This window comes from Triturus cristatus, chromosome 11 (genome assembly GCF_964204655.1).
Source record: "Triturus cristatus chromosome 11, aTriCri1.1, whole genome shotgun sequence".
Taxonomy (NCBI): domain Eukaryota; kingdom Metazoa; phylum Chordata; class Amphibia; order Caudata; family Salamandridae; genus Triturus; species Triturus cristatus.
Window position 1 is genome coordinate 1062741734 of NC_140594.1, and position 26928 is coordinate 1062768661.

Genomic DNA, 26928 nt, shown 5'->3' on the forward strand with positions numbered 1-26928 from the left:
ATTCTGGGCAGGGTGATCTTTAATAGAGTTAGGCTCTGGGCAGAGGAAAATCATATCCTCCACCCCTGCCAGCTGGGTTTTAGAAGTAATGTGGGAACAGTTGAACAATGCTTGAATTTAAATCTCATTTTAGGCAAGTATACCGTTGCCAAAAAAGTCCCCCTGTATTTGGGTTTTATGGACCTATCGTCAGCGTTTGATTTCGTAAATCGCTCGAAACTCTGGGAGATTCTTTTAAACTATGGATTAGATGAGACACTAGTTCATTTTTTGGCACACTTGCATAGAGACCTAAAAGCACGTGTTAGGATAAACAACGAGGGAGAGGTCTCCGGGGATATTTTAATCGGTAGAGGGGTCAGACAAGGTTGTGTCTTGGCCCCCCTACTTTTTATTCTGTATATAAATGAATTAAATAAATCCCTGTCTAATCCTTCATGCGATGTGCCGAATATCAATGGTAATTTACTCCCAGTACTCCTATACGCTGACGACGCGGTTTTGATGGGCCGTACACCCAAAGCACTACGCACTTTAATCACGGGTTTTGTCTCCTTTATGGCTGGTTTAGATTTGTGTACCAACTTTAAGAAGTCATATATCATGTCTTGCGGGCCTAACAAATACTGCATCAATCACATAGCTTCAGGAGATAACCTCTTAAAAAGCACAAGCACCTTCCCGTATCTGGGTCTGATTTTTTCAGACACAGGCTCTTGGTCGGCACATGTAGCACATGGCAGAAACAAACTTGCCAAGGCAGTTAACTCTATCATTAGTTTACAACAGCCAAAGAGGGCCGAGGTGATGCTGCCCCTAATACAAATTTATAAATCTCAATGCCTACCTACCGCAACTTATGGTGCTGAGGTGTGGGGGTACACCAAAAGTAGCGGCATACAAACAGAAGAAAACAGATTTTGCAGGAAGGTTTTGGGGGCACAAATATCTTCACCCACCTACATATGCCACAAAGAGTTAAACCTGCACTATGTTGAGGATTTTATTAAATCCCGGCCAGCTTTATTCTGGCTGAAGATATGGCAAAACCCGGCAGCAATTTTAACACAGGAAATAATCAGTGATTGCCTCAAGTGTGATAGGGGCTGGTCTATACCATGGCTGAATGCTGTAAAAGAAAGTTTATCTAGTGTAGATTTAGAACACACCTTTTTCCATCATCATAACGCAGAGAGCACGAACATCAAGACAGTGAGAGAGCTACTATATGACTCATTCCGAAGGGACAGAGAACGCTCAGAGCTTCCTAAACCATCAATAAGCAGATATATCTCCATCTCGTCCTGCCCGGGCTATAATAAAGTCTCCCCACAGGATTATCTGAAAAGGAATATTGGAAGATGGAACAGGAGCATTCTCTTTCGCCTTAGGGATGGGAGCATAAAATATTCTCTCTGCTTTCCACTTGGTTTTAATAAAAATCTTGAACATCTGCCCTGCCCTTGTGGAAATGGTCTAAAACAAACAACTTTACACTTTTTGCTTTTTTGCAATTTTTATATTAGATATACAAAACAGTATTTTATCCCTTACTTCAGGACACATGCTATTATTGACCATAAAATGGCATACACTGAAATATTACGGCTAGGAAGTGATGCGATGATTATCAGAGCAAGCTCATTTTTGCATTCTGCGATACGCTCGCGGAATACGATGATTACTATATAGACTGTCTTCCTCTGTTGTCCTTGTCTACTTATGGCCATCGTCAGGCTGTTATATGCCTAGTATATCTATTGAAACTGTTTACACTTAATTGTCAGTTTGCACAAATTCCCCTGACCTTGACTATATGTCTAGACAAGTTTTAATTATTTTAATACTGAGGTGATAACTTGCATTGATATTTTCATCTTATGCTTCCGATTGCTGCTTGCACAAAATGACACAGTTGTTGATGCTTACACGTCACCCACATTGAATATATTCGTACTTTACTTGTCTCCCCTGCACTTTTTGCCCATACCTGCATTTAATACTATGGAAATGACCTTGTTTTTATCATTGTTTTATGCTGTATTTTATATCTTTTTGGTGGTGATGAACTGTACTTTTATGGATATTTTATCCGAATAAAGACCATTTGACTTGACTTGACTTCACTATATTATTTACCGTTTTTCCACGCAGTGTTTGACTACAGGCGCCCTCCTCTTCCGTGACAGCTCATGAAGCCTTAGAGTCTCTTAAATAGTGTATGTATCACCCATGATCACAAGCAGAATTACGTGAGAATGAAGAGTAATATGAGTGTAAAATGCCATTAAAAACACTAGGCATTTTTTGTGTGTGCCTTGTACAGATTTATTTGTGTGTTTTTAAGTGTGTTTAAACAATGTGAAGAGGGACTTGAAACTACCAATGGGCAGCACAGCACCCACTTTAAAAGTACAAGTGTGGTGTAACTTGATCAATTTAAGAAAAATATATCACAGTGGTATTTACTACCAACTCCCTTGTTCCACATGATGGTGATACGTTTCAAATAATGCATTACTGTCATTCTTTTCATTTTCTTTTTACAGGTCGAAAAAGATACCAAATAGGTATGGGTTTTTGCATGCATAATTTGAGCATGTTTTGTTGCTGAACAAAGTTAGGCACATATATTACATATAAATAATATGTAAGTGAAGTAGGGATCACGCACGGTCCTGAAGAGAAAGCCAGGGGGATGGCTTTTGAAACATATTTTCTAAGTAGGAGGCAACTCATAATAGTAGACCCCCTATGATTCCCCAATTTTTAAAGTTTCAGCTAGGGAAGCGAATAAAGGTTATTTTTTCCACTAGCCAGGCAACTTTTAACATTGCACCACAAACTTTCCCGACCCTACCACTTCTACCTCTGCACTACACATAGCCTTTTTTCACTTTATCAAGTGCTCCCACATCTCTGTTGGTTGCAGTACACCCCGCCCCGTAGAGGGACGGGAAGACCCCCATGATGAAGCATGACACTAAGGGATTCTTAGTGTGTGAGGGGTATTTTTAAAAAACACATGGTGTTTCCCATGACAATTCCTTGGGTTTAAACACAATTTTCCCACCACCTTCATTATTGCTTCCAACACAAGGAAGGCTATATTGAAAAGTGGTAGAATCCTTTTGTTTAATTAAGGCCTGTATAGGAGGATGATTCTACTCTTACACCTCTTCACTCCCCCTCTTTGATTTTTTTGCTTAACCACATTTCAACATTTATACTCTAAGCAAAGATCAGCAGACTTTCACTCCGCACTCAGATCTATTGCTCTGGTAGACCGCCAGAGAACCATTGATTGCAAATGTGTTCTCCTGTGCCTTCTCATGCTAATTAAAAGGAACATGGTACACAGTATGGGACTCAGGCTAACAAAGTGCCAGAGGTGGAATCAAAAGGACCACTCAAAGCACCTCCCTATAATTGAGTGTCCACAAGGTCTCCACACTGGGACATAACCAAGAGCAACTGTACTCCTCAGGTGAACTTCACAGTCTCAACCAGTGCCACAGCAGAAAACTGATCCCTCCCCTGTGCCACCTCAGAGGCATATTTCTGGTTTTGGACCACCTCCTTAATAGGGCAGATCATACTAAAGGCTGGAAGCGTGGAGGTTCCCGTTTCCAGAAGTAGCCTTGGGACAGAGCTTTGGAAGAGAACAGAGAAGGAGAATACTAACTCAGGTTTAAGCGTTTCCCAAATTCAACCAAGCTCGTTTTAGGGAAACTGACCTCTGAAAGTAGCCCAACAGCCAGGGTCAGCAGAAATCGCTATGTGTATCACAAAGCTCATTAAAGAAACACCCTGAAATGACAAATAGGCTGCATAAAGCAATAAGTCATAATACAATTTCCTGCATATCAAAGAAACTTAAATACTCCTGCCAATTTCATAACAATCCAGCCAGAAAACATCGACCCGGCAACAGAACTGTTCACACAGCTCATTCTGGAGAAACTAGAAACTGAGGAAACATTAGATATTGTCAACTCCATAAGACTTTATGCCACTCCTGATCTCAAACCTTTCGCAGGACACTTTCAATTGACAAGGATTCACCAAATAAATTTGCTACTTCTTCCAGTCATCTTCTAGACGCCAAGGCGCTTTGCTCATCCATGAAATCCAAACCAGGCTATACATAGACGGTATTCTGCAGGCCACCAGTTAGTTGGTTGCCACCACAGATGGAGTTAAAATACCGACTAAAGGTCTGATGGGCAGAGATGTAGCTGGTTTCCAAGCAGGGTCAGTCCATCAAACCCTGGTTGACGTCAAAGCTTAGGAAAATAGTCACATTGGCACAGGAAGTGGACTTCCAGTCAAACCCAGAAAGTTGTATTTCAGATCAACCCTCTGAGCCAGTCTTTAACTAATGACATCATTGCAGAAAAGCAAATCAAAAGATACCCCCATAAACAAGTTAACCCACAAAAACTATGACGAGAGCTGTGTGGTCTCAGTTTCCCAAACTTTTAAATTTTAGTAATGGTGGCAATAACAAGTACAACAAACTATGTAAAGCCATTTCTTAATTTGGCACTTGCAAAGTTCACTTTATGTGGTACGGCCAATTAGCTCTCCCACAGTTTTGGGCTGTGTTAGACTTGGCACCATTGGCGTGGGTCTCCCTTCCATTTTTGCTGTTGCCTCATCTGTTTTTGCTGGTCTAGATGCTTTGGGCACTTTGCCACTGCTGTTCAGTGCCAAAGTGCAAGTGCTCCCTGTTATAAATTGAAGTAATGGATTTGTGATTCCATGATTGGCTGGTTTGATTTGCTTGTCAGACCCTAGTACAGTGCACCATGTGAGCCCAAGGCCTGTAAATCAAATGCTGCTGGTGGGCTTGCAGCACTGATTGTGCCACCCACAGAAGCAGCTTGTAAAAATGTGGCTCAAGCCTGCCACTGCAGAGCCTGTGTGCAGTCTGGGACTGCCATGTCGACTTGGCAAGTGCACACACACTTGCCAGTCCCTAAACGTTCCCTTTTCTGCATGTTAGTCGCCCCTAAGGTAGGCCCAAGGTACCCCTGAGGGCAGGGTGCATTGTATGTGAAAGGTAGGACATGCCCTGATGTGTGTGGCATGTCCTGATAGTGAAATACTGCCAATTTCGTTTTTCACTATTGCAAGGCTATCTGTTACCAAAGGCCAGAATGGGCAGTTAGTTTATAACATCTTATAAACATAACTGGCCCTAGGAACAAGATAGGAAAATAAAGTTTAGTATGCCTGAACTCAGAATGTTAAAGTGCATCTTTTAGTGAGGGTGATTTTTACATTCTGTGTTTGAAAATACCACTTTTAGAAAGTGGGTATTTTCTTGCCTAACCATCCAGTATACCTCTGCTAGGTTTGTATATTGCATGTCTGGCTTGTGAGTGACAGGAGCTGGGAGAGGGCAGCGGCTCCGGAAGTCTGACGAGTCAGGGCTCGGCTGAATGGGACCTGGGTTGAATTTAGAGTAAGGGGAGGTGATTTCCTATCACCTGCCTGGACCTGGTCTGCCTTCAACAATGCTGTCTCCACCTCCTGCTAGGAAGCTGCACCAGTGCGGACAGAACTGGTGTTGTCTGGGAACAGACACTCTCTGCCTTCAGAGAGCAAAGGATTTGTGTGTATACAAAGGGGGACCCAGAACTTTTGATCACTTCTGGGAAATCAAGAGGAAACCTTTGCCAAGGAGAATTGCCGGATAAGCTGAGGAGGAATACTGCCCCTATTCTGTTTGCTATCTGGGGTTGGCCTGCAGTAGCTGCTTGCTGCAAGGAAAGGAGAAGAAGGACTTTACTGTTTGTTTTGTCACCTGCTTGAAGAAAAGATCTCCAAGGGCTTGAAACTGAGCTTGCCTCCTGTTCTGAAGTCTCAGTGATACAAAGACTTCACCACCAGCTCCTCTGAATTTCCTTGCTGGGAATTCTATCCTTCAAAGAGGTGCCTGCTGCTGTTTAGGACCTCTAGAGACTGTTTGGCGCTGGGAGCTGGAAGATAGACACAACGAGGAAGAAGCGTGTCGCACCCACACCGATTCCCGATGCATCGCCGAACCACTGGAAGAAGCGTGCCGCATCCGCACTTGGGCCCGACGCCTCGCCGAGCAACCAGGAAGAAGCGCGCCGCATCCACACCGGGTACCGACACATCGCTGAGAAGTCCGTCGCAGCACCTGCCGTGTGGCTGCAATCGTGCACGAAAATACTATCCATCCTGACACATCACAGCTTCTATCAGATCTCTCTCTCCTACGCCTAACCAAGCGAAATGACGGCCCGACACACTCCGCTGGACATACTCTTGATATTATTTTTACTAACGCTCCCAGCATTTCATGTGAACCCCCTCGGCCTCAGACATGGTCTGATCATGCCTCCATTGAATTTACCATTCTAGGTCCTAGGGTAATGTCTGCCCCCCTTAGCCTCTCCTAAGAGCCGTAGACAATGGCACAAGATTTCCTCAGAGGCTTTCCAGGATGCTTTTTCAGCTCCCTGGGAAACTGAACCTTCCACCTTGGAAGAGGGCTTAGCCCTGTACAATTCCTCTGTAAAAAGTGCCATTGATCTAATCACGCCCCTCAAACTCTCGACCAATTCAGCCAGGCGTCCTCAGACAGCCTGGTTCTCCCTGGAGCTCCGCAATGAAAAGCGGCAATGCAGAAATCTGGAGAGACGGTGGCTTAGATCCCAGAAGACAAGGGATAAAGACAATTTTAGGAGAGCCCTTTCCACCTATCTTAAAAACATAAAGGGTGCGTGGAAAGCTTTCATTGCCGCCCAGCTTGCGGAGGCGGAGAATACCCCTAAAACCTTATTTCAAATACTCAAATCTTTCACTAACCCGAAGGCTTGCGACAATCCAGAGACTCCTTCGCAAGCGCTTTGTGATGGTATTGCCCAGTATTTTTCTGAGAAAATTGAACGTATTTATGACAAGATTTCTCTTTCTGGGAGCCAGCAAATGGATGCCCTTGCTCTTGATTTCGTTTTTCACTATTGCAAGGCTATCTGTTACCAAAGGCCAGAATGGGCAGTTAGTTTATAACATCTTATAAACATAACATAACTGGCTCTAGGAACAAGATAGGAAAATAAAGTTTAGTATGCCTGAACTCAGAATGTTAAAGTGCATCTTTTAGTGAGGGTGATTTTTACATTCTGTGTTTGAAAATACCACTTTTAGAAAGTGGGTATTTTCTTGCCTAACCATCCAGTATGCCTCTGCTAGGTTTGTATATTGCATGTCTGGCTTGTGAGTGACAGGAGCTGGGAGAGGGCAGCGGCTCCGGCAGTCTGACGAGTCAGGGCTCGGCTGAATGGGACCTGGGTTGAATTTAGAGTAAGGGGAGGTGATTTCCTTTCACCTGCCTGGACCTGGTCTGCCTTCAACAATGCTGTCTCCACCTCCTGCTAGGAAGCTGCACCAGTGCGGACAGAACTGGTGTTGTCTGGGAACAGACACTCTCTGCCTTCAGAGAGCAAAGGATTTGTGTGTATACAAAGGGGGACCCAGAACTTTTGATCACTTCTGGGAAATCAAGAGGAAACCTTTGCCAAGGAGAATTGCCGGATAAGCTGAGGAGGAATACTGCCCCTATTCTGTTTGCTATCTGGGGTTGGCCTGCAGTAGCTGCTTGCTGCAAGGAAAGGAGAAGAAGGACTTTACTGTTTGTTTTGTCACCTGCTTGAAGAAAAGATCTCCAAGGGCTTGAAACTGAGCTTGCCTCCTGTTCTGAAGTCTCAGTGATACAAAGACTTCACCACCAGCTCCTCTGAATTTCCTTGCTGGGAATTCTATCCTGCAAAGAGGTGCCTGCTGCTGTTTAGGACCTCTAGAGACTGTTTGGCGCTGGGAGCTGGAAGATAGACGCAACGAGGAAGAAGCGTGTCGCACCCACACCGATTCCCGATGCATCGCCGAACCACTGGAAGAAGCGTGCCGCATCCGCACTTGGGCCCGACGCCTCGCCGAGCAACCAGGAAGAAGCGCGCCGCATCCACACCGGGTACCGACGCATCGCTGAGAAGTCCGTCGCAGCACCTGCCGTGTGGCTGCAATCGTGCACGAAAATACTATCCATCCTGACACATCACAGCTTCTATCAGATCTCTCTCTCCTACGCCTAACCAAGCGTAATGACGGCCCGACACACTCCGCTGGACATACTCTTGATATTATTTTTGCTAACGCTCCCAGCATTTCATGTGAACCCCCTCGGCCTCAGACATGGTCTGATCATGCCTCCATTGAATTTACCATTCTAGGTCCTAGGGTAATGTCTGCCCCCCTTAGCCTCTCCTAAGAGCCGTAGACAATGGCACAAGATTTCCTCAGAGGCTTTCCAGGATGCTTTTTCAGCTCCCTGGGAAACTGAACCTTCCACCTTGGAAGAGGGCTTAGCCCTGTACAATTCCTCTGTAAAAAGTGCCATTGATCTAATCACGCCCCTCAAACTCTCGACCAATTCAGCCAGGCGTCCTCAGACAGCCTGGTTCTCCCTGGAGCTCCGCAATGAAAAGCGGCAATGCAGAAATCTGGAGAGACGGTGGCTTAGATCCCAGAAGACAAGGGATAAAGACAATTTTAGGAGAGCCCTTTCCACCTATCTTAAAAACATAAAGGGTGCGTGGAAAGCTTTCATTGCCGCCCAGCTTGCGGAGGCGGAGAATACCCCTAAAACCTTATTTCAAATACTCAAATCTTTCACTAACCCGAAGGCTTGCAACAATCCAGAGACTCCTTCGCAAGCGCTTTGTGATGGTATTGCCCAGTATTTTTCGGAGAAAATTGAACGTATTTATGACAAGATTTCTCTTTCTGGGAGCCAGCAAATAGATGCCCTTGCTCTTGATTCACCAGCAATTGTTACAACGCATCTGCTGGAGAGCTTTCTTTCCATATCTACACAGTTAAATCTGGCTCCCCCTCGACGCCATCCCTGCTAGAGTAGTTTCCTCCCTCTCCAAACAACTGTCCTCGTCTATAGGTACCATCTTCCATCTCTCTATGAGAGAGGGCTATCTTCCTTGGGATTTGGAGACGGCACAAGTCATCCCCATTGGTAAGAACTCTAAGATCCCTATGGAAGAGTTTTCCAATCTTCGCCCTATCTCCCTACTGCCTCTCCTGAGTAAGGTGTTGGAAAAATATATTAACAAACAGCTGTCGAACCATGTCAAGATCACAGGTAGCTTGGATCCTTCTCAATCTGGATTCAGGCCCAAATACAGCACGGAATCCCCTGTTAGAAGTTACAGATAATATCAGGATGACCCTAGATGGCGGTCAGTCTACGATTCTCGTGCTGTTGGACCTTTCGGCTGCGTTCAACACGATCTCTCACCAAATCTTGCTCAGGAGATTAGAGGAGATTGGTCTTAGTGGCTCCGCTTTTCAGTGGATGACTAGTTTTCGGTCTTCCTGCTCCCAGATTGTCAATCTGGGTCCTTTTCCGTCGAAGCCTCTGGAATTGAGCAAGGGAGTTCCTCAGGGCTCGTGTTTGAGCCCCACATTGTTTATTATCTACATTGCCCCCTTGGCTAATCTTCTTAGATCCTGTGGCTTCACGCCGATTTTTTATGCTGACGACACCCAGCTCCTCTTTTCGTTCAACTAATCCGCCTTGTTGGCTCAGTCCTCTTTCTCGGCGGGTATGACAGCTACCGCAAATTGGATGCAAAGCAATTTTCGCCAACTTAATGCTGAGAAGACGGAGATTATGCTCTTCGGTGAGGCTCCTCTGGTGGTGGCTGGCAGCCCTCGGTTCTCCCCCTGCCCCAAAGGCTCTTGTTAAAAACCTGGGCATTCGCCTCGATCGCGCTTTTTCATTAAAGAAGCACGCTGACTACACGGCCAGCGGTTGCTTTCATGTGCTGGGTTTGCTTTGAGTCTTCCAGCTTCTCCTGGACTCTACTCGCAAAACCCTTGTTCAGACCATGGTTATGAGCTGGTTGGACTACTGCAATGCTCTCCTGATATCTGCTCATGATTCCTCGCTAAGCAGATTGCAAGTGGTCCAAAACACGGCAGCAGGTCTTTTTATGAATGCCCCACCAAGAACTCCCTCCCCTCCCTTGCTTCAACATCTGCACTGGTTGCCCATCCGCAAACGGACTAAATTTAAAGTTTGCTGCATTGTCTATAAGGCCTTGCATAACAAAGGTCCTTCTTACATTTCCAGGAAACTTAAGCCTTATGTCCCTATCAGGTCCCTCAGATCGGGAGACAGGGCGCTCCTTGTGGTCCCTCAGGTGAGGAAAACGAGGCTAGGCGGGAAATCTTTCTCCTACCTCACTCCCATCTATTGGAACCAGCTTCCAATCGACTTGAGACAGTGCCCTGACTTTCTGCATTTTAGAAAACGTATGAAAATTGCCCTATTGCCTTAAGGTCTGTCTGTCTGGCTAGTGCAAATCCTTAGAGCAGAGATACTCCTTCGGGGGTAATTCAGGCGCAGTATAAAACCTATAAATAAATAAATACCGGATCGTCGCATCACATCCAGCCGTCATTATGTCGCATCACACCGGATCGTCGCCACGCAACGAGGAGCCATCTTGTCGCATCGTAACCGGAAGGCAGTAAAAAACAGACAGACGCATTCCCTCCTCTCCGGTACGGAACTGACGCATCACCTCTCCTGTGCTACAGTAAGGAACCGACGCATCACCTCCCCCGAAGCAAGGAACTGACTCATCACCTTCCCTGCGACCCTTTTGTTTGTTTAGCGTGATGCACCTAAGGTACTTTGTGGGAAAAGTTTTGCATTTACAACTTGCATTGAACTGAAATATTTCTACCGTTTGAAAGCCTTATTTTTAATACTGTATTGTGGATTTTTGTCGTTTGGTCTTGTTTTGGTTTAGATAAAGATTACTTATTTTTCTAAACTGGTGTGGTGTCCATTTGTAGTGTTTTTACTGTGTTACTGTATGTGTTCACAAATGCTTTACACACTGCATCTGAGATAAGCCTATCTGCTCGTTCCAAGCTTCCAAGGGGGTGAGCAGGGGTTATTTTAGGAGTGTTTCCCCCTTACCATGACTAGAATCAAGTGCCCCTATTTGGACAAAGGTACCTACCTCTGCCAACTAGAGACCCCCATTTCTAACAGACTGAATGGAGTCTTCATGGTTGAAGAGTTGGACCAGGTCTATTTTCCCACCATAAAGGCATGTGCTGCTTTTGGCTAGAAATGTTGTAACATTTTTGGCACGTATACTATAAAGTACACAAAAGAACTTTACACAATAACATGCACAAATGGACATAACACAATTAAAACATAATAGGGTACAACACACAAACCAAACCAAGCACAACACAGCAACCATGCACAACATCTGCAGTACTGCTGCACAAAAACCCAGGGAACAGATCACCACAAAAAATGCAACGCAAAGAAATACCCACAATATTCTTACGCCCTCCAGAAACCTGAATTCATAATACAATGGTAAACGTTTTTTACACCAATTATTGCCTTAACCTGCCACCAGATAGATGAAATAGCTCCAGTCAAAACCGTGACGGATTACAAAGTACTTTTTGGTAGACGATAACGTGTGGGTAATGGCGCAGTGTTTGGTGCATAAACCATTTACCATTGTATCATGAATATGGATTTGGACTACTGTAATATGTGACAATATTTAAGCAGAAAGACTGCAGGTGAGGTACAACAAGAACGCCACACAACAGAACAACAAATACCACTTTACAATAACACAAATATATAACTCAAATAAATGCAAATGAATAACAAAATCTCAGTACAACAACAAAATACACCACCAAAACAACACAGTGGCAATACAAAAACACAACAGATAATAAGAGTACAATATAACATACCATGACACTGGTTCATGGCAGAACTGAAAACCCAGAAATGCGATTGCAGACAGAAGGAAAAGAGATGGCACACCAGGAAGACCCTCGAGAACCAAAAACACTTGAAAGACGCTCTCAATCGATACCACCATCTCCTGAAGAACACCAAGAAGACTGCTGTAGCCCCCTGCATCAAGGACAGCTCCACAACAGCAAGGAACTTTTCAACATAGTCAAGGAGTTTACCAACCCCTTAGCAACCGAAAAAAACATCACACCCTCGCAAGCTCTCTGAGACACGCTCACAGATTTTTTCCATAACGAAATCAACACCATCTATCGATACTTTGCACCCCAACCCCCGCTGAGAACAGGATCAACCGCATCAGGCTGACCGACGTACACCCACACCCAGCTCACCTCGTGGAACACCCTTACCGAGAAGGAAACAGCGGCCATCATGAGATCCATTCACTCCTGAGCCCCAGCAGACCCCTGCCCCACCATACATTCAGCCCATCAACAAAGAACTCACTAAGGTCCTGAACTTCTCAATCACCACGGGCCACTTCCCCAGGGATGGAAACATGCCGACGTGAAGACGTTGCTGAACAATCCAACTGCAGACCCAGGAGAACCTAAGAACTACCGACCCATATCTCTTCTCCCTTTGCCAGCCAAGGTCATCGAGAAATCCATCAACATCCAGCTCACTAGTCATCTGGAGAACCACAACCCTCTGGACCCCTCCCAATCAGACTTCAGAGCAAACCACAGCACCGAGATAGCTCTAGTTGCAGCCACGGACGACATCAGAATGCTGCTAGACCATGGAGAAACAGCAGCCCTCATCCTCCTCGATCTATCAGCAGCTTTCGACACTGTATCTCACCACACACTGATCAACAGACTCCACCAGATTGGAATCCAAGGAGCAGCCCTCAACTGGATCGCATCCTACCTCACAGGAAGAGCGCAGAAATCATCCTCCCTCCCTACACCTCTGTCCCTAAGTACACCTCTGTCCCTAAGAACATCACCTGCGGTGTACCTCAAGGCTCACCCCTCAGCCCCGCCTTCTTCAACGTATGCATGACACCACTGGCCAAAATCGTCAGGAGCCATGGACTCAACATCAACTCCTACGCTGAGGACACCCTACTCATCCTTTCCCTGACAAATGACCCAACGACCATTAAGGACAAGTTCTAAAGATGCATAAAAGAGGTGGCCACCTGGATGAACAACAAGTGCCTCAAACTCAACAACAAGACAGAAGTACTAGTCTTCGGGAAAAACAAAGACACCCTCTAGAGCAACGAATGTTGGCCACCTGAGCTGAGCCCAAACACACCAAACATGCCTGTAACCTCAGCATCATCCTCGACAGCCAGCTATCCATGAAGAAGCAGGTCAGTGCCGGCTTCTCAGCTTGCTTCCTCACCCTCTGAATGCTCAGGAAGGTCTTCAGATGGCTCCTACCCATCACCAGGCAATCACTCATGCAAGCTCTCATCACCAGCAGACACAACTGCGGCAAGTCCCTCTACATAGGAATCACCATCCAACTCATGAGGAAACTCCAGACTACACAGACCTCAGCAGCCAGACTCATCCTTGACGTCCCCAGATGGAAGCACATTTCCCTTCACCTCAGGAAACTCCACTGGCTACCAGTTGAGAAGAGATGCTAGTTCAAGCTGCTCACCCACGTTTACAAAGCACTACACAACAAAGGACAACAAACAAGTTAATTTCCACTAACCTACCAGGAAACTCTATTCCTAATCCCTCTCCCTAGCAGCCACCCGACGCATCCATTGGACGAACAATGGAGGCCGCTCCTTCTCCCACCTTAGAGCCTCACCATTGCTGCAGCAGCAGCAGCTCAGGAAGTACCTCAAGACCTGGATGTTCAACCAATAGGAGAACAGGCAGCATGATCTCCCAGCGCCTCGAGATCCTCACGGGTGGTGCAGCTGCACTTTACAAATCCTGAGTGATTGATTGATGACAATACACAAACATAAACACCACTATGCAAAAGACTTTAACAATGCAACTGTGTTACATCATGCGCCACCCTCAAGGGCACCAACATCACCTCCTGCTGACAACATGTCTATCTGTCTGACAGAAGTCTCAAATGTTCCACTTTTTGCTCTAAATAAAACACTTCCTTATAAACAGCTCATTAAAGAAACACTCTGTAAACCGGTCATGATACAATTTCCTGCATATCAAAGAAAATTAAATTCTGCCGCCAATTTTAGCATTACCCTAGTACAAGCTGTTCCTATTCTCACTTTGTACAATATTTTTTAAAAGTAATATGGTTCCATTGTGGACTCTGCTTACCTCGTGGATTCTGCGGCCCATACGGCTCTTTGTAGCTCTCAGTTCCTCAGCTGTAACTGCTGCGTCCAACTAAAGTGAGGAGACATTAAACAGGCAAGAATTACTTTGGACCATCAGAAAAGTAAAGCAACTTCCAGAGTTTGCATTGCAGAGATTCAAATAAACTTCTTATTGTACAAGTAATGAATCCTTGTTCTGTTGTCAGAGTTGTCCAGGAAGAGAAAGGGTAGCATTTCCTGCTACATGGATGGAAATGTGGTGGTAATCAATGGCTGAGATGGCAAATAGATGTTGTACCCCAAATGAGGGGCTGTAAAAGGATGGCTCTGGACAGCCAGGGATCCCCCTCAAAAAATGTAGTCTCAATGGAAACCCAGAGGAATTGGATCGATCAATAAAGGTTAGTTTGGACTGGGCAACAAAGTAACGAGTTAAGCAGTCAACTTGCTCTTAAAAAGACCATGGGACAAGCAGGAAAGCAGTCACTGCGAGTAGAAAGATTCTGGTTCATGAACAACTGATTTTATCAGAATTTGGCAGTTTGTGTCTAGAAAAATACTAGCAAAATGGCGTCCATATAAGATAACAGAAGAGCCCTGGTTGCAGGGAAGATGACATGAAGGGATTTTAACATATGTTGCCCCTAAAACACATATACCCCAAAGTAAGAATTGCCCTCTACTTCCACTAACACCTATCCAGGAAATAGGGTGCAAGAAGAGTGGAGAAACGAAGGGAAAGATTGCCAATACAGTCTTGAAGAAGAAGAGAGCATACAAGCTGAACCAGAACGCAGAGCAAGCTTTCTGTGCCGCTCTTTTCCCTGGCCTTTTAGGCGCAGTATGGTCAACCATGCTCAGAGCCCCCGCTCAGCAATTAGGTCACAAAAGCCCCACCTTTCAAATATCCTTAAATTGTGAAATCCTGCTGAAGGCAGAAGAAAGGCCAGAGTTAGCTGGCAGGGTCCCTGGATGGGAACAGGAGGCACTAGACCAAAAGGAACCTTATCACCCGGTCACTAAATGGCCCCAAAAAAGAAATGTTATATCATGCTTTCTCCATTCTGGGTAAAACAATATACATATTAATGCTGGAGAAATAATACTTTCCACATTCTGTAATACCACACTGGTGACATTCTTCCATTAGATCACAGCAATAAGCTTGGTTTAAGGAGGATACAGCCAACACCTTCCATCTGAAAGAATACCCAGAAAAGCTCCAGGAATGTGGGGAATGCACAATCCCTGCCAACATCCCCATGTCCCAAACTACCATGGAGCTGGAGACCAACCAGTTTATCAAACTCCTAGCATCACTAGACCTCTCATAAATGTAAATTTCACCCTGTCGCAAATTCTTTTCAGATCGCGGGAGCAGTACATCCTTAGGGAAGAAATGTATGGGAAGGAAATTGACATGAATTCTAACAAGCATTGGCATAGCCAATAGGTCTCGCTTTTGGGACCTTATAAGTATTTAGTTATGAAGCACAAAATCCTTGGTGCAACAACATTATCTGTTGCATGGTTAAACACTTATAAGGCCCCAAAGGCGAGACCTATTGGCTATGCCAATGCTGGTTTCATTTTCCCCTATTTCCTGCGACAGGTGTATCAGCTAACTTCAGGGATTTAGGGATAATACGGGTTCTCGGCCGGTCTGACCAGTTGGATCCTGACAAAGTGTTGCCACCCATATGTAGCAGGTAATTTAAAAACTCCCCATTCCTTCTTAAGTATTATAGATTCAGACGGTGCTTATAGGAAGTATTAGTGTGATACCCACCCTACCTGATGCTACCATGAAGGATTTACCACTAAAAATGGGGATGACTCTGTGCGTATGTGACTAATTCCAATAGCCTGCGACCTGAAAGGAAAAATTGTGATTGAAACAATTATTTCTTAAACAGTTCAATTACCTTACAATCATACTTAATGGTTGGTGTTATAATGAGAAGACAGAAGAGAGGCCATATTGTTCAATAAGCTCTACTGATTGTTGTCAGGAACGATGTCCTGTTTGGTTCTCAACTTATTGTGTGCATAGATGGGGAAATGTTTTTAAAATAAAAAAGTTACTTTGGGGAGTGCGTGTGTGGAAGTCCATCCTGTTAGCAGTCCCTTACAAGTCTGACAGACGAAAGTTACTGCCCCGCCCGATTACAGCTTTTAATGGGTGCAGGAATGCGCTTGGCAAAAGCAAATGTGTTTCCAAACATTAGCCTGGAAACGGAATCAGGGAAATCATGCAGAACCTGTAGTTACTGTGTCAAATTCTGCATGCGGTACCCAGTTTCCAGTCGATTACCAAGAGGAAGATACTGTCTACATATTTCATCCATGTCAGGCGTAAACGTATGATTCAACATGCTTACCTAGTAGTTCTCTATGATAAGTACGTCGGTGGTGTGGAAATGGGTTTTGTCTGAAGAGGGTGAGCTCTGATTGGCTGGTGTACTTGTGTTGAGATGACAAAGGAGCCAATGTGGAACGTTGAACTCCAGTCAGAAGGGGAGAGAGAGCAGTTGACATGTGGAGGTTTCTCTGAGAGCTGATGATGAAAGTAATATTTCAAGACGAGGTTTGCATAAAAGAGCACTACCCTGGGAAGTCTCCTCTCGGTTCTTTACGGCTGCCATTAAGAGCCTCTCAGTTATGCACAACACATCTAGACCTCAATTTATTTGACTTATTTGCACAAAGTTTAGGCAATTGTTTCTGAGAGCAAGTAAAGTATTCTTTGGGGCTGCTATGACTGTTGGTATTGTCCTTGTGCAGGTTCTCACATGGCTGTCGCTCGGTTGTTATAATGTACAGGTAAGCTTTTACAGAGAAATAGCCCTAAGAGCTCATAGTGCGCATAAGTACATTCAGTAAACAAGCGGCCGCAAAAGTGAAAGTGATCGCGATCAAACATCAAAGCGGCCCGTGCGCCCGCGAAAGTGAAAGTAATCGCGGTAAAGAGCGGCGCGCGCGCCCGCGCACATGCACTGTAGCTCTAGGCTGGCCTGGTAGCACTTTTTGGAGCCCTCTCAAAAAGTCTCGCCAGACCAGCGCATGCGCTGGGTCAGGCGAGACCTAAAAATGGGGAGACATACCTCAACGTGTGTTTCACAGACATGCAAACACAGTACAGTGATGGCACTACATAGAAAACTCTGCAGCTCTACACATAAAGATATTTATTTGCAGTGTCACCCCTTATCATAAAACCAACATAAGCCTTTGTAACCTGAGTGTTCCACCTTCAGATAAAGGAGGTCAATTTCACCAGTATTTTCAGCTATTTAGTAATCATATGTACAATGCACAAACCTCACCAGAGCACTTTACATCAAACTAAATGGCAACTAACAGTAGGATTAAACGACAGGGATCAGTCGGTCTTCTGCAGACATAGACGGTAGAGGAGTTAAAACATCAGGAGATGGTCTGAGAAGAAGAAACAAGCATTGGCATAGCCAATAGGTCTCGCTTTTGGGACCTTCTAAGTATTTAGTTATGCAGCACAATATCCTTGGTGCAACCACATCAACTGTTGCGTGGCTAAACACTTATAAGGTCCCAAAGGGAAGACCTATTGGCTATGCCAATGCTTGGTGTGGTTGTGTGTGTGTGTGGTTTTGTGTGTGTGTGTGTGTGTATGTGGTTGTGTGTGGTTGTGTGTGTGGGTGTGTGGTTGTGTGTGTGTGGTTGTGTGGGTGTGGTGTTGTGTGTGTGGTTGTGTGTTTGTGGTAACTGCTATTGCTGAATCTGTTTAACATATGCACATGATCATGGTGTGCTTTTTAAAAGTTACATTGGAGATTATTCTCTGTCACAGCATACTTAAGGAGAATGTTGCATTCCAATTGATTCCTGGCATGGAATTTCACTATGTGTTTAACTTCCTCCTATTCACTCCTTGGTGAGTGTATGTGTATCTCAAACACTAAAAGGTGATGGGTGGAATGCTTGCAAACAATCTATACCACTGGCAGTCGTTCTGCATAGCATTCCAACCCATCATTTCCCCCCACTGTGTCGCTCTAAACAGAGATCCATCTCATGCAAATTAACACAGTATTTTTATTTTACTAGGTTACCTTCAGAGTAACATTCTTAGAAACACCACATATGACTTAAGATAAGAACTATACAGTGGTTGAATGGGCCTGCACACCTATCATATGTCGAAATGTAAAAATTGTGAAGTTCACTTAAATCTTGTTCTGTTTTGAGCGTGCTTTCACGTTAAGGGATGCGAGTCTACATCCCTGGGTATAACATAAGTAAAGAGAGGTTCTGGATAAACCAAAACCTGCGTGACTCACAGCTGGGACCCGGAGGTCTCAATGTATATAGACAAAAGTATAAAATGTTTTGAACTTAAATTGAAAGAGAGAATTACACAGTGTAGTTCTTAATCAAAATGAAAAAAGAGTTCAAAAGGTTAATTGCTGTTCACTTTGTATTTAAAGCCATTCAGTATAGATGTACTGTTAACATCACTAGTCATCTAATACATTATATAAATTTCAAAACTCTGAAAACAATTAAACATCCAATGTTACATAAAAAGTCCCAATGCATTTCGGGTTAATGCCTAACCCTTCGTCAGGGGATAAATGAAATCACAAAAGACAGTGAACAATAGTCAAAGATTCTTGCGGTCCAGTCTTTTCAACCTCCAACCGGAGCTACAACAGAAGTCACATGTATGCTGTTAGCAATGAGAGAATACATATAAAGATTATAGAATTTGCACTCGAGAAAGAAAATGGGAAGAAAAAGTCCCTTGAAAGGATTCCTCGTCTGATAGTGAGTGTAAGGGCAGAATGAGTGTCACCAAAGGGTGTGTAAGTCAGATGCTTAAGGGAAAAAGGTGCCCGAAAATTTAGTACGCTTACCACAGTAGCGACGGAACTTGTGTTTACAAAAAGGCTCCCTGGCCGATCAATGGAAAAACGTCTGAAAAAGACATTACCAGTGAGCTGCTAGTTTCGCTAAAGTCATGCGTTAAGCTCAAGTGAACTCGATACATTATTATGCCGTGTTAACTCACCCTCCTCTACTGAATGGTGTCGGGAGTGGTTACGCGACTTCTCAGATAGGAGAAAATGCTGTGCCTGTAACAAAAGCACCCAAAATAACTACTCGCATATACGCTACGTTGGTGGATGTTTAAAAAAAAAGAGTACTGTGAGTTCTACAACGCGAAATGTTATCGCGTCTCACCTTGTACGAGAATCCGTATGTCACCAAAGTGCTTCCGACGTAGCCTAGCTCAAATTAGCGCATGCGTAGGAGACGAAAAAGTGGTTCTCTAATAGTAAAGATAGAAAAGGGACTGTCGTGATTAGTATGTGAAACGATCGTGTAGAAATGGGACTAAGTGTCAGGTGAGCCTTAGTAAGAGACTGCGATGCTGGGTGATCCTGAAGTTTAAAGTGTAAAAGTTAAAGGCAGATAGGCGAAAGAATACGAGAAACAAAAAAAGGGAAGTGTATATAAATGCATAAACTGATGTGTAAATGATTTGGCCTCCTGAATTCGCAAGGGGTAAAGCTAAAATCTGTGATGAAATGTGATATAAAAAGAGATTAGTGGGGAAAACGGATCAAAAGCATCCGTACGATTGGCATGTCACAGGTGAAATTAAATACGAGTGCAAATCCTTTACAGAGAAACGTTATAACAAAACACTGAAAATTCTCAAATGAAGCATAACAGTTCATAATGGTCATTTAGACCACCCGGAGAGACCGTTCCTAGGAATTTAATCCAATGTGTCTCTCTACATGAAAGGACATTGTTCATGTCAGTGTCTGCCTTCATGTAAAGGCGTTCTAAAATTGTGAAACGTAATTGGGGAATGGTGTGGAATGTGTTTATCCAATGTGTGGCTAGGGAAGAATTCATGTTACTATTCCGGATTCTGCTCTTGTGTTCAATAATCCTGGTTTTGATCTTGCGACTTGTCTTCCCTACATATACAAGGCCACATGGGCACTTGATGGCATAAATTACCCACTCTGTGTTGCAGTCTGAGGTATGTTGCAGTTTTATTTTTTTGCCTGTGTGAGGGTGTGTGAACACATTCCCTGGAATTACATTGCTGCATTGCCCACAGTTGTGACATTTTCTCATGCCTGAATTTTTCAATGTTATAGGGCGAGTGCGATTTTTGAGGAGATCCCTCAGGTTCTTTGGTCTGGTGTGTGCGAAGAGTGGGGGATCCATGAACAGATCATGAAAATCAGGCTCCTGATCAATTAGGTCCCAACGTTTACGGATGATAGATTTGATCTGTGTGGATTGAGCTGAATGTTTTAATACAAAAACTTCCTGTTTAGAGGAGGTCTTGGGGGTGGTGAGAAGTAAATCTTCTCGTCTCTTTCGTGCCACCTGTTTTTCTGCCTCCATGAGGATGTCTTCGGGATAACCTCTCAACTTGTATCTCTCTAGTTGTTGTTTGATGTCTATCTCACACTGGTGATGATCTGAGGTGATTCTTTTGATTCTGGTGAGCTGAGACACGGGTAAATGTTTCTTGAGAGAGTACGGGTGGGCACTCGAATAGTGCAATGCATTGTTGACGTCTGTAGGTTTTCTGTACATCATGGTAGTTAAACCATGAGTGGATTTGTGGATCTCTATGTCCAGAAAATGGATTTTTTCCAATTGAATGTCATAGGTGAACTGGATTCTTGGATTACACTGATTCAATTCCGCTATGCTATGTTCCAAAAGGGTTCTAGATCCTTTCCATATAATTAGGATGTCATCAATGTATCGCAGGAAGAGAATCAAGTTGGATTTCCACACTGGATTTTGTAAAATGTGTTGGTGCTCAAAGTAAGCCATGAAAGTGTTGGCATAGGCTGGAGCTCCCGGAAGCCCATGGATGTTCCGGTGATCTGTAGATAGTATCTGTCTGTCCATGAGAAGTAGCTGTGGTAGAGTGAAAAGTGTAAAAGTTCCAACAGAAAAATACTTTTATCTTTAGTCAGTGTTGAGTGAAGAAGTCTCCATTCTACTGCTTCGAGTCCTTCATTGTGGGCAATAGAAGTATAAAGCGCCACTACGTCAATGGTACAAAGGAGGTAATCATCGTTAAGATGGGGTGTAATTGCTTCCAATTTCAAGAGGCAATCGGTGGTGTCCCTAATGTATGTTTGCCAGGATTGAACCAACGGTTGCAAATGGTGATCCAAATATCGTCCTATTGCCTCATGCATGGATCCACAGCCTGCTACTATGGGTCTAAAAGGTGGATTCTGTCTGTTTTTATGTATTTTAGGAAGCATATAAATATGCGGAACCTTGGGTGTGGGTTGAAATAGGAATTTCTTGGTGTTGGCATCAATATTGCCATCATCTAGGCCTTTCTGTAAAATACAGTTGAGTATTTTTAAGAATTCTTTGGTTGGATCTTGGTCCATGGGGATGTACGTATGTACATCATTCACATGTTTATTGACATTTTGTGTATAGAAATCTGTATCCAGGATGCCAATCGTACAGATGCTTTTGATCCGTTTTCCCCACTAATCTCTTTTTATATCACATTTCATCACAGATTTTAGCTTTACTTCTCGCGAATTCAGGAGGCCAAAACATTTACACATCAGTTTATGCATTTATATACACTTACCTTATTTTGTTTCTCGTATTCTTTCGCCTATCTGCCTTTAACTTTTACACTTTAAACTTCAGGATCACCCAGCATCGCAGTCTCTTACTAAGGCTCACCTGACACTTAGTTCCATTTCTACGCGATCGTTTCACATACTAATCACGACAGTCCCTTTTCTATCTTTACTATTAGAGAACCACTTTTTCGGTTTAAAAGCTTTCACATTTTCGTCTCCTACGCATGCGCTAATTTGAGCTAGGCTACGTCGGAAGCACTTTGGTGACATACGGATTCTCGTACAAGGTGAGACGCGATAACATTTCGCGTTGTAGAACTCACGGTACTCTTTTTTTAAACATCCACCAACGTAGCGTATATGCGAGTAGTTATTTTGGGTGCTTTTGTTACAGGCACGGCCTTTTCTCCTATCTGAGAAGTCGCGTAACCACTCCCGACACCATTCAGTAGAGGAGGGTGAGTTAACACGGCATAATAATGTATCGAGTTCACTTGAGCTTAACGCATGACTTTAGCGAAACTAGCAGCTCACTGGTAATGTCTTTTTCAGACGTTTTCCATTGATCGGCCAGGGAGCCTTTTTGTAAACACAAGTTCCGTCGCTACTGTGGTAAGCGTACTACATTTTAAGCATCTGACTTACACACCCTTTGGTGATACTCATTCTGCCCTTACACTCACTATCAGACGAGGAATCCTTTCAAGGGTCTTTTTCTTCCCATTTTCTTTCTCGAGTGCAAATTCTATAATCTTTATATGTATTCTCTCATTGCTAACAGCATACATGTGACTTCTGTTGTAGCTCCGGTTGGAGGTTGAAAAGACTGGACCGCAAGAATCTTTGACTATTGTTCACTGTCTATTGTGATTTCATTTATCCCCTGACGAAGGGTTAGGCATTAACCCGAAATGCATTGGGACTTTTTATGTAACATTGGATGTTTAATTGTTTTCAGAGTTTTGAAATTTATATAAATGTATTAGATGACTAGTGATGTTAACAGTACATCTATACTGAATGGCTTTAAATACAAAGTGAACAGCAATTAACCTTTTGAACTCTTTTTTCATTTTGATTAAGAACTACACTGTGTAATTCTCTCTTTCAATTTAAGTTCAAAACATTTTATACTTTTGTCTATATACATTGAGACCTCCGTGTCCCAGCTGTGATTCACGCAGGTTTTGGTTTATCCAGAACCTCTCTTTACTTAAGATAAGAACTGCCATGTTATTCTAATATCGATATATTTTACCAGCTAATGCCACATACCTTGTATGTCTCACTAAGATTAATGTGACTTTGACATTGATATCACTTTTGGCTGTTTATGCTGGTTTGAATCTGTTCACTATGACTGCTTCTTGCTTATGCCAGGGACCTACCTTAGTCCATAGATTGGGAGCATGAATCTGAGACTTCCTGACATCGCCAGAGTTTGCAAACTAAACAATCATTGGCAGAGCCAATATAGTCTGGTGTTGGCTGCCATCCTTTTGAATTTGTTAATACTTGTTTTGTTTTGCCATAGTAGTGTCTTCCAATGAAGCAAACTACCTTACGTGTGGATGTGCTCCTTGTGAAAGAACAAAATGCCATCACTCACAGTGAACTTAGCCCATTTCATGAAGTAGGGCGACCATCTGCCCCATGTTTTATTTTTAGTGGATGGAAGAAGAATATGAATTAAACAAAAACAGATAAACTAGTATTCAATCAAAAAGCCTTGGTTAATGCCAGAACTAAAAATTTGGCATGGTGAGCAAGTGTAGGAGGCCTCACGTTGGTAAAAGAGGAGTAATGTTGCGAGGGTGTAGGATGTATTGAGTGTGGGTAAAGAGTATTGTAAGTGTTGGGGTGCCAGTGAGTCTAAACACAATATTCTCAGAAGTAAGCTACATTCTTATAGCTCTTCAAATCTGTCTAATCATAGAGGCCTCAAAATGAGCTTGAGAAAAGCTATCAATTAATTAATAGAGGATTTGAAAATATTCTACAGAACTGTTTAACCTGTAGGTTATATTCCAATTCCCAAAGAGAGAGCCTGGGGGGATGTGGTGATATGCCCAAATGTCAGCCTGATTGGGGAGAGGGGGGGGTGTACACGTGTGTGTGTGTGTACGTGTGTGTGTGTGTACGCGTGTGTGTACGTGTGTACACACAGACTTCCCTTTATCAAAGGCTAGTGATGCTTACTGCCTTCTTGCCACTCAGGAGCAGGACATTCTTTATCTATAAAGCAGCAGAGAAGTAAGGGAGGAATTGCAAGTGGGGATAGACAGGGCTGGTGCTGTTAGTACAGTGTGCAGGTGAAGGGCTCACAAACAGGGACTTGCCACTCAGGAGCATTAACACTGTTACTTTTTTTAATTTGTGAGTGAGACTGCAAGATATTTTATAAAAGGTACTTCATATAATGTGTACCCATATCCATGTCCCAGCTCAATACTTTACAGTGAACATTTGTACATAAGCAGTTGTGTCACCTCAACCTTGAATTGCTGCAAATACCTACCAAATACATGCAAAGAGAGACTCTGTGCTTTTGTCATGTTCCACAACTTTCTTCTTCTCCCAAGAAATGGAAAAACCACTGCACGAGGAACCATCGAGTTGTTTCCCTGAGTTCCACACCACAATAGATAATTTGATAATCTATAAATGGATGGATGTATCTGGTATTTATATAGCGGGACCCTACCTAGGGAGCAACGGAGCACTGTATATATTGTGGGGTGGTGGAAAACAATCAAGATTGTTTATGTTGAGTGGGAATTACACAATTACATGTGCGTCTTTGACAAATCATGTTTCCCATCAAAATAAAGAAAGTGAAAAATTCTTATGCCCGTTTAGAAAATACGAGAGCTCAGTTTTCAGTGGGAGAGGTTTATTTGCATCAGTGCTTCTTCTGTTATCATCTGGTCTCACAGAGTGTTAATCGGAATCCTTTGTATTCGCCTGTCATGTGTTTGTGAGAGAGAGAAGAGGTATTGGACTGAAGGAACATTTCTAGGGTTGAGGGGAACATGGTCCTGTGTGTCTCGAGTGCTGCTCACCTTAAGGAAACACAGTAATGCTTATTTCAAACCAATAAGATATTTATTTCCAAGAGTGTGAAGTCCCAAGCCCCTTCCCCCAAGATACACCCTTCTTTAATGGATGAGCTCCTAAAGCGTGGAGCAACCTGATGCTACACAGAAGAGCCTTTTCCTCACTTCTTGAATTCTGAAGACCTTGCTTTTCCAGTAGTCCTACTAGCCCTAGGTGTGTCTACACTCACACCTGATCAGCGTCAGTAAACACTCTGATAGTGCGCTCTACAAATCTGCATAATATAACAGCTAATTTGTCCGTGTTGAGGCAAAACAAGAGGTCTAGTGTTTTTGTCAGCAAAAGTGAAAATATCTTTACAATAGAGGGATGTGGCAAACGAACACGTAAAACAAGAAAGACAACAGGTCTATGTACACCAAGAACAGATGCAGCAAGTGGTATATATATTATTGCAAAGGCAGTAACTGCCAAGATGTACGGCCAATGAGCAAACAACAATCTGGATTATAGGGATGAAATAACCATTGATTGGAAGCCTGTATACACTCACCAAATTTCATAAACTGGCAATACCGCCACCTTTTGACACCGACATGCCCTTACAATCCTAGACATGTTTTTTTAGCTTCCTAGCTCTAGTTTAGTTTGGGCTGCAAGGTTTGTGCAGTGCACCAAGAGTGCACTTAGGGAATTTGGTAAGATGTGAAAACATGTCTTTGTCCTCCTCCATGTTAAAAAGTCAGAGTTCTACTGGAGTGTACTACCTAATAAGATGTTAGAAGAATTACAATTCCTCCGTACTTCCATAACCCTTAGAGCATATCATTGGACAAGAGATGGGATGGGAAACATTGGCTCCTGTTGACAATTGCCTTAGAAGTTTGCTTAGGGAAATGTTCTAGAAGGTGTACGTTGGGGTGATGTTCCACCAGCCTCCATCCTGCACTCGATAACAGAATTGACCACTTTGGTGGTTTGTTTTGAATGAATGTCTATTTATGTTACTTTTATGATTATGGTAAGTTCCAAATTCCTGTCCTCGGTTTTTGGTGTTTAAGTACTTTCATCTCATGACTGGTGAGAAGGAAGTTTGTCTTGTTTCGTGTTCTGCACTGCTTGGATGGCCCTCTGTCACTGACCAGTCTGCTTTGGCATGGTGGTACGAGCTAGAAGAAAGTTGTCATGGGATACTACATTGGTTATCTTGGTTAGTTATTAACTGTTAAAATAGGTGCAAACAATATTTGCATCCCTTTTCGCACATGCTTTCATTACGAACTGAGCACAAATTGTACTTGCCCCAGTTTTTCAACAGGCAGCTACCATCAAATTGCAAAATGATGGCAACTGCCCATGCAAAACATTGTGCATGGGATAATATCGTGAACAAATTGGGTGCAAAAAACGCTTCCTATTGGTAGTTTCTAGTACCTACTAACTGGTTATATTCAGGTAAAAAACAGGTGTGGTGCTCGTCCCTAATGCCACTTGCACCAGAGTGGGTTTCATGCCTGGCACGTCACGGGTCTAAGCAACAATGTAAGATATGAGACCGTCCTAGAAGTAGGCAATTGAAAAGCAAAAGGTTGCCATTCTGTGTCAGTTGCAGATAAAGATGTTAAGGAAATGATATTTAAATACATAGTTTCTCAGTCCCTGTTCTCTGTGAGTGCTGTTTTGTTCTTTAAGACACTTCTAATGGCTTTCTAATTCTACGTCCTGGGGTAGTAGCATGACGGTTAGGAGGAGTTTGATGTGGGAAGCAGCAGCGTTGCAAACTCCATTAAAATCATTACGACTAGTTCAGCAATTGTCTTCATCATTACAGTTTCTGACTATGAAACTAGAGTTAATGCTAAGAAAATCATGTTTTTAGGAGGGCAATGTGGCCTCCTTTAAGAATGAGCACACGTGTGCGTCCTTGCAAAATATTTATTTATAGAGAAGCTCAAAACCGTCTTTAGCAACTAAACCCTGCTGCCAGAGGTGTTTGTCAACAAGGGAGGAGGGTAAATCCTCAGACATCTAGTAAGTAA

At 43.4% G+C, this 26928-nt stretch overlaps 1 protein-coding gene across 2 annotated transcripts in view; it reads right to left on the bottom strand.

The window, feature by feature from the left end:
* The window catches only part of CCDC150 (coiled-coil domain containing 150), a 343163-nt gene that overhangs the window by 289761 nt on the left and 26474 nt on the right, over positions 1 to 26928 (bottom strand). For both annotated transcript variants that reach the window (XM_085635385.1, XM_085635384.1), the window contains exon 5: positions 14194 to 14262. In XM_085635385.1, coding sequence (XP_085491511.1) covers positions 14194 to 14262 — 69 coding nt within the window. The remainder of the gene's footprint in view (positions 1 to 14193; positions 14263 to 26928) is intronic.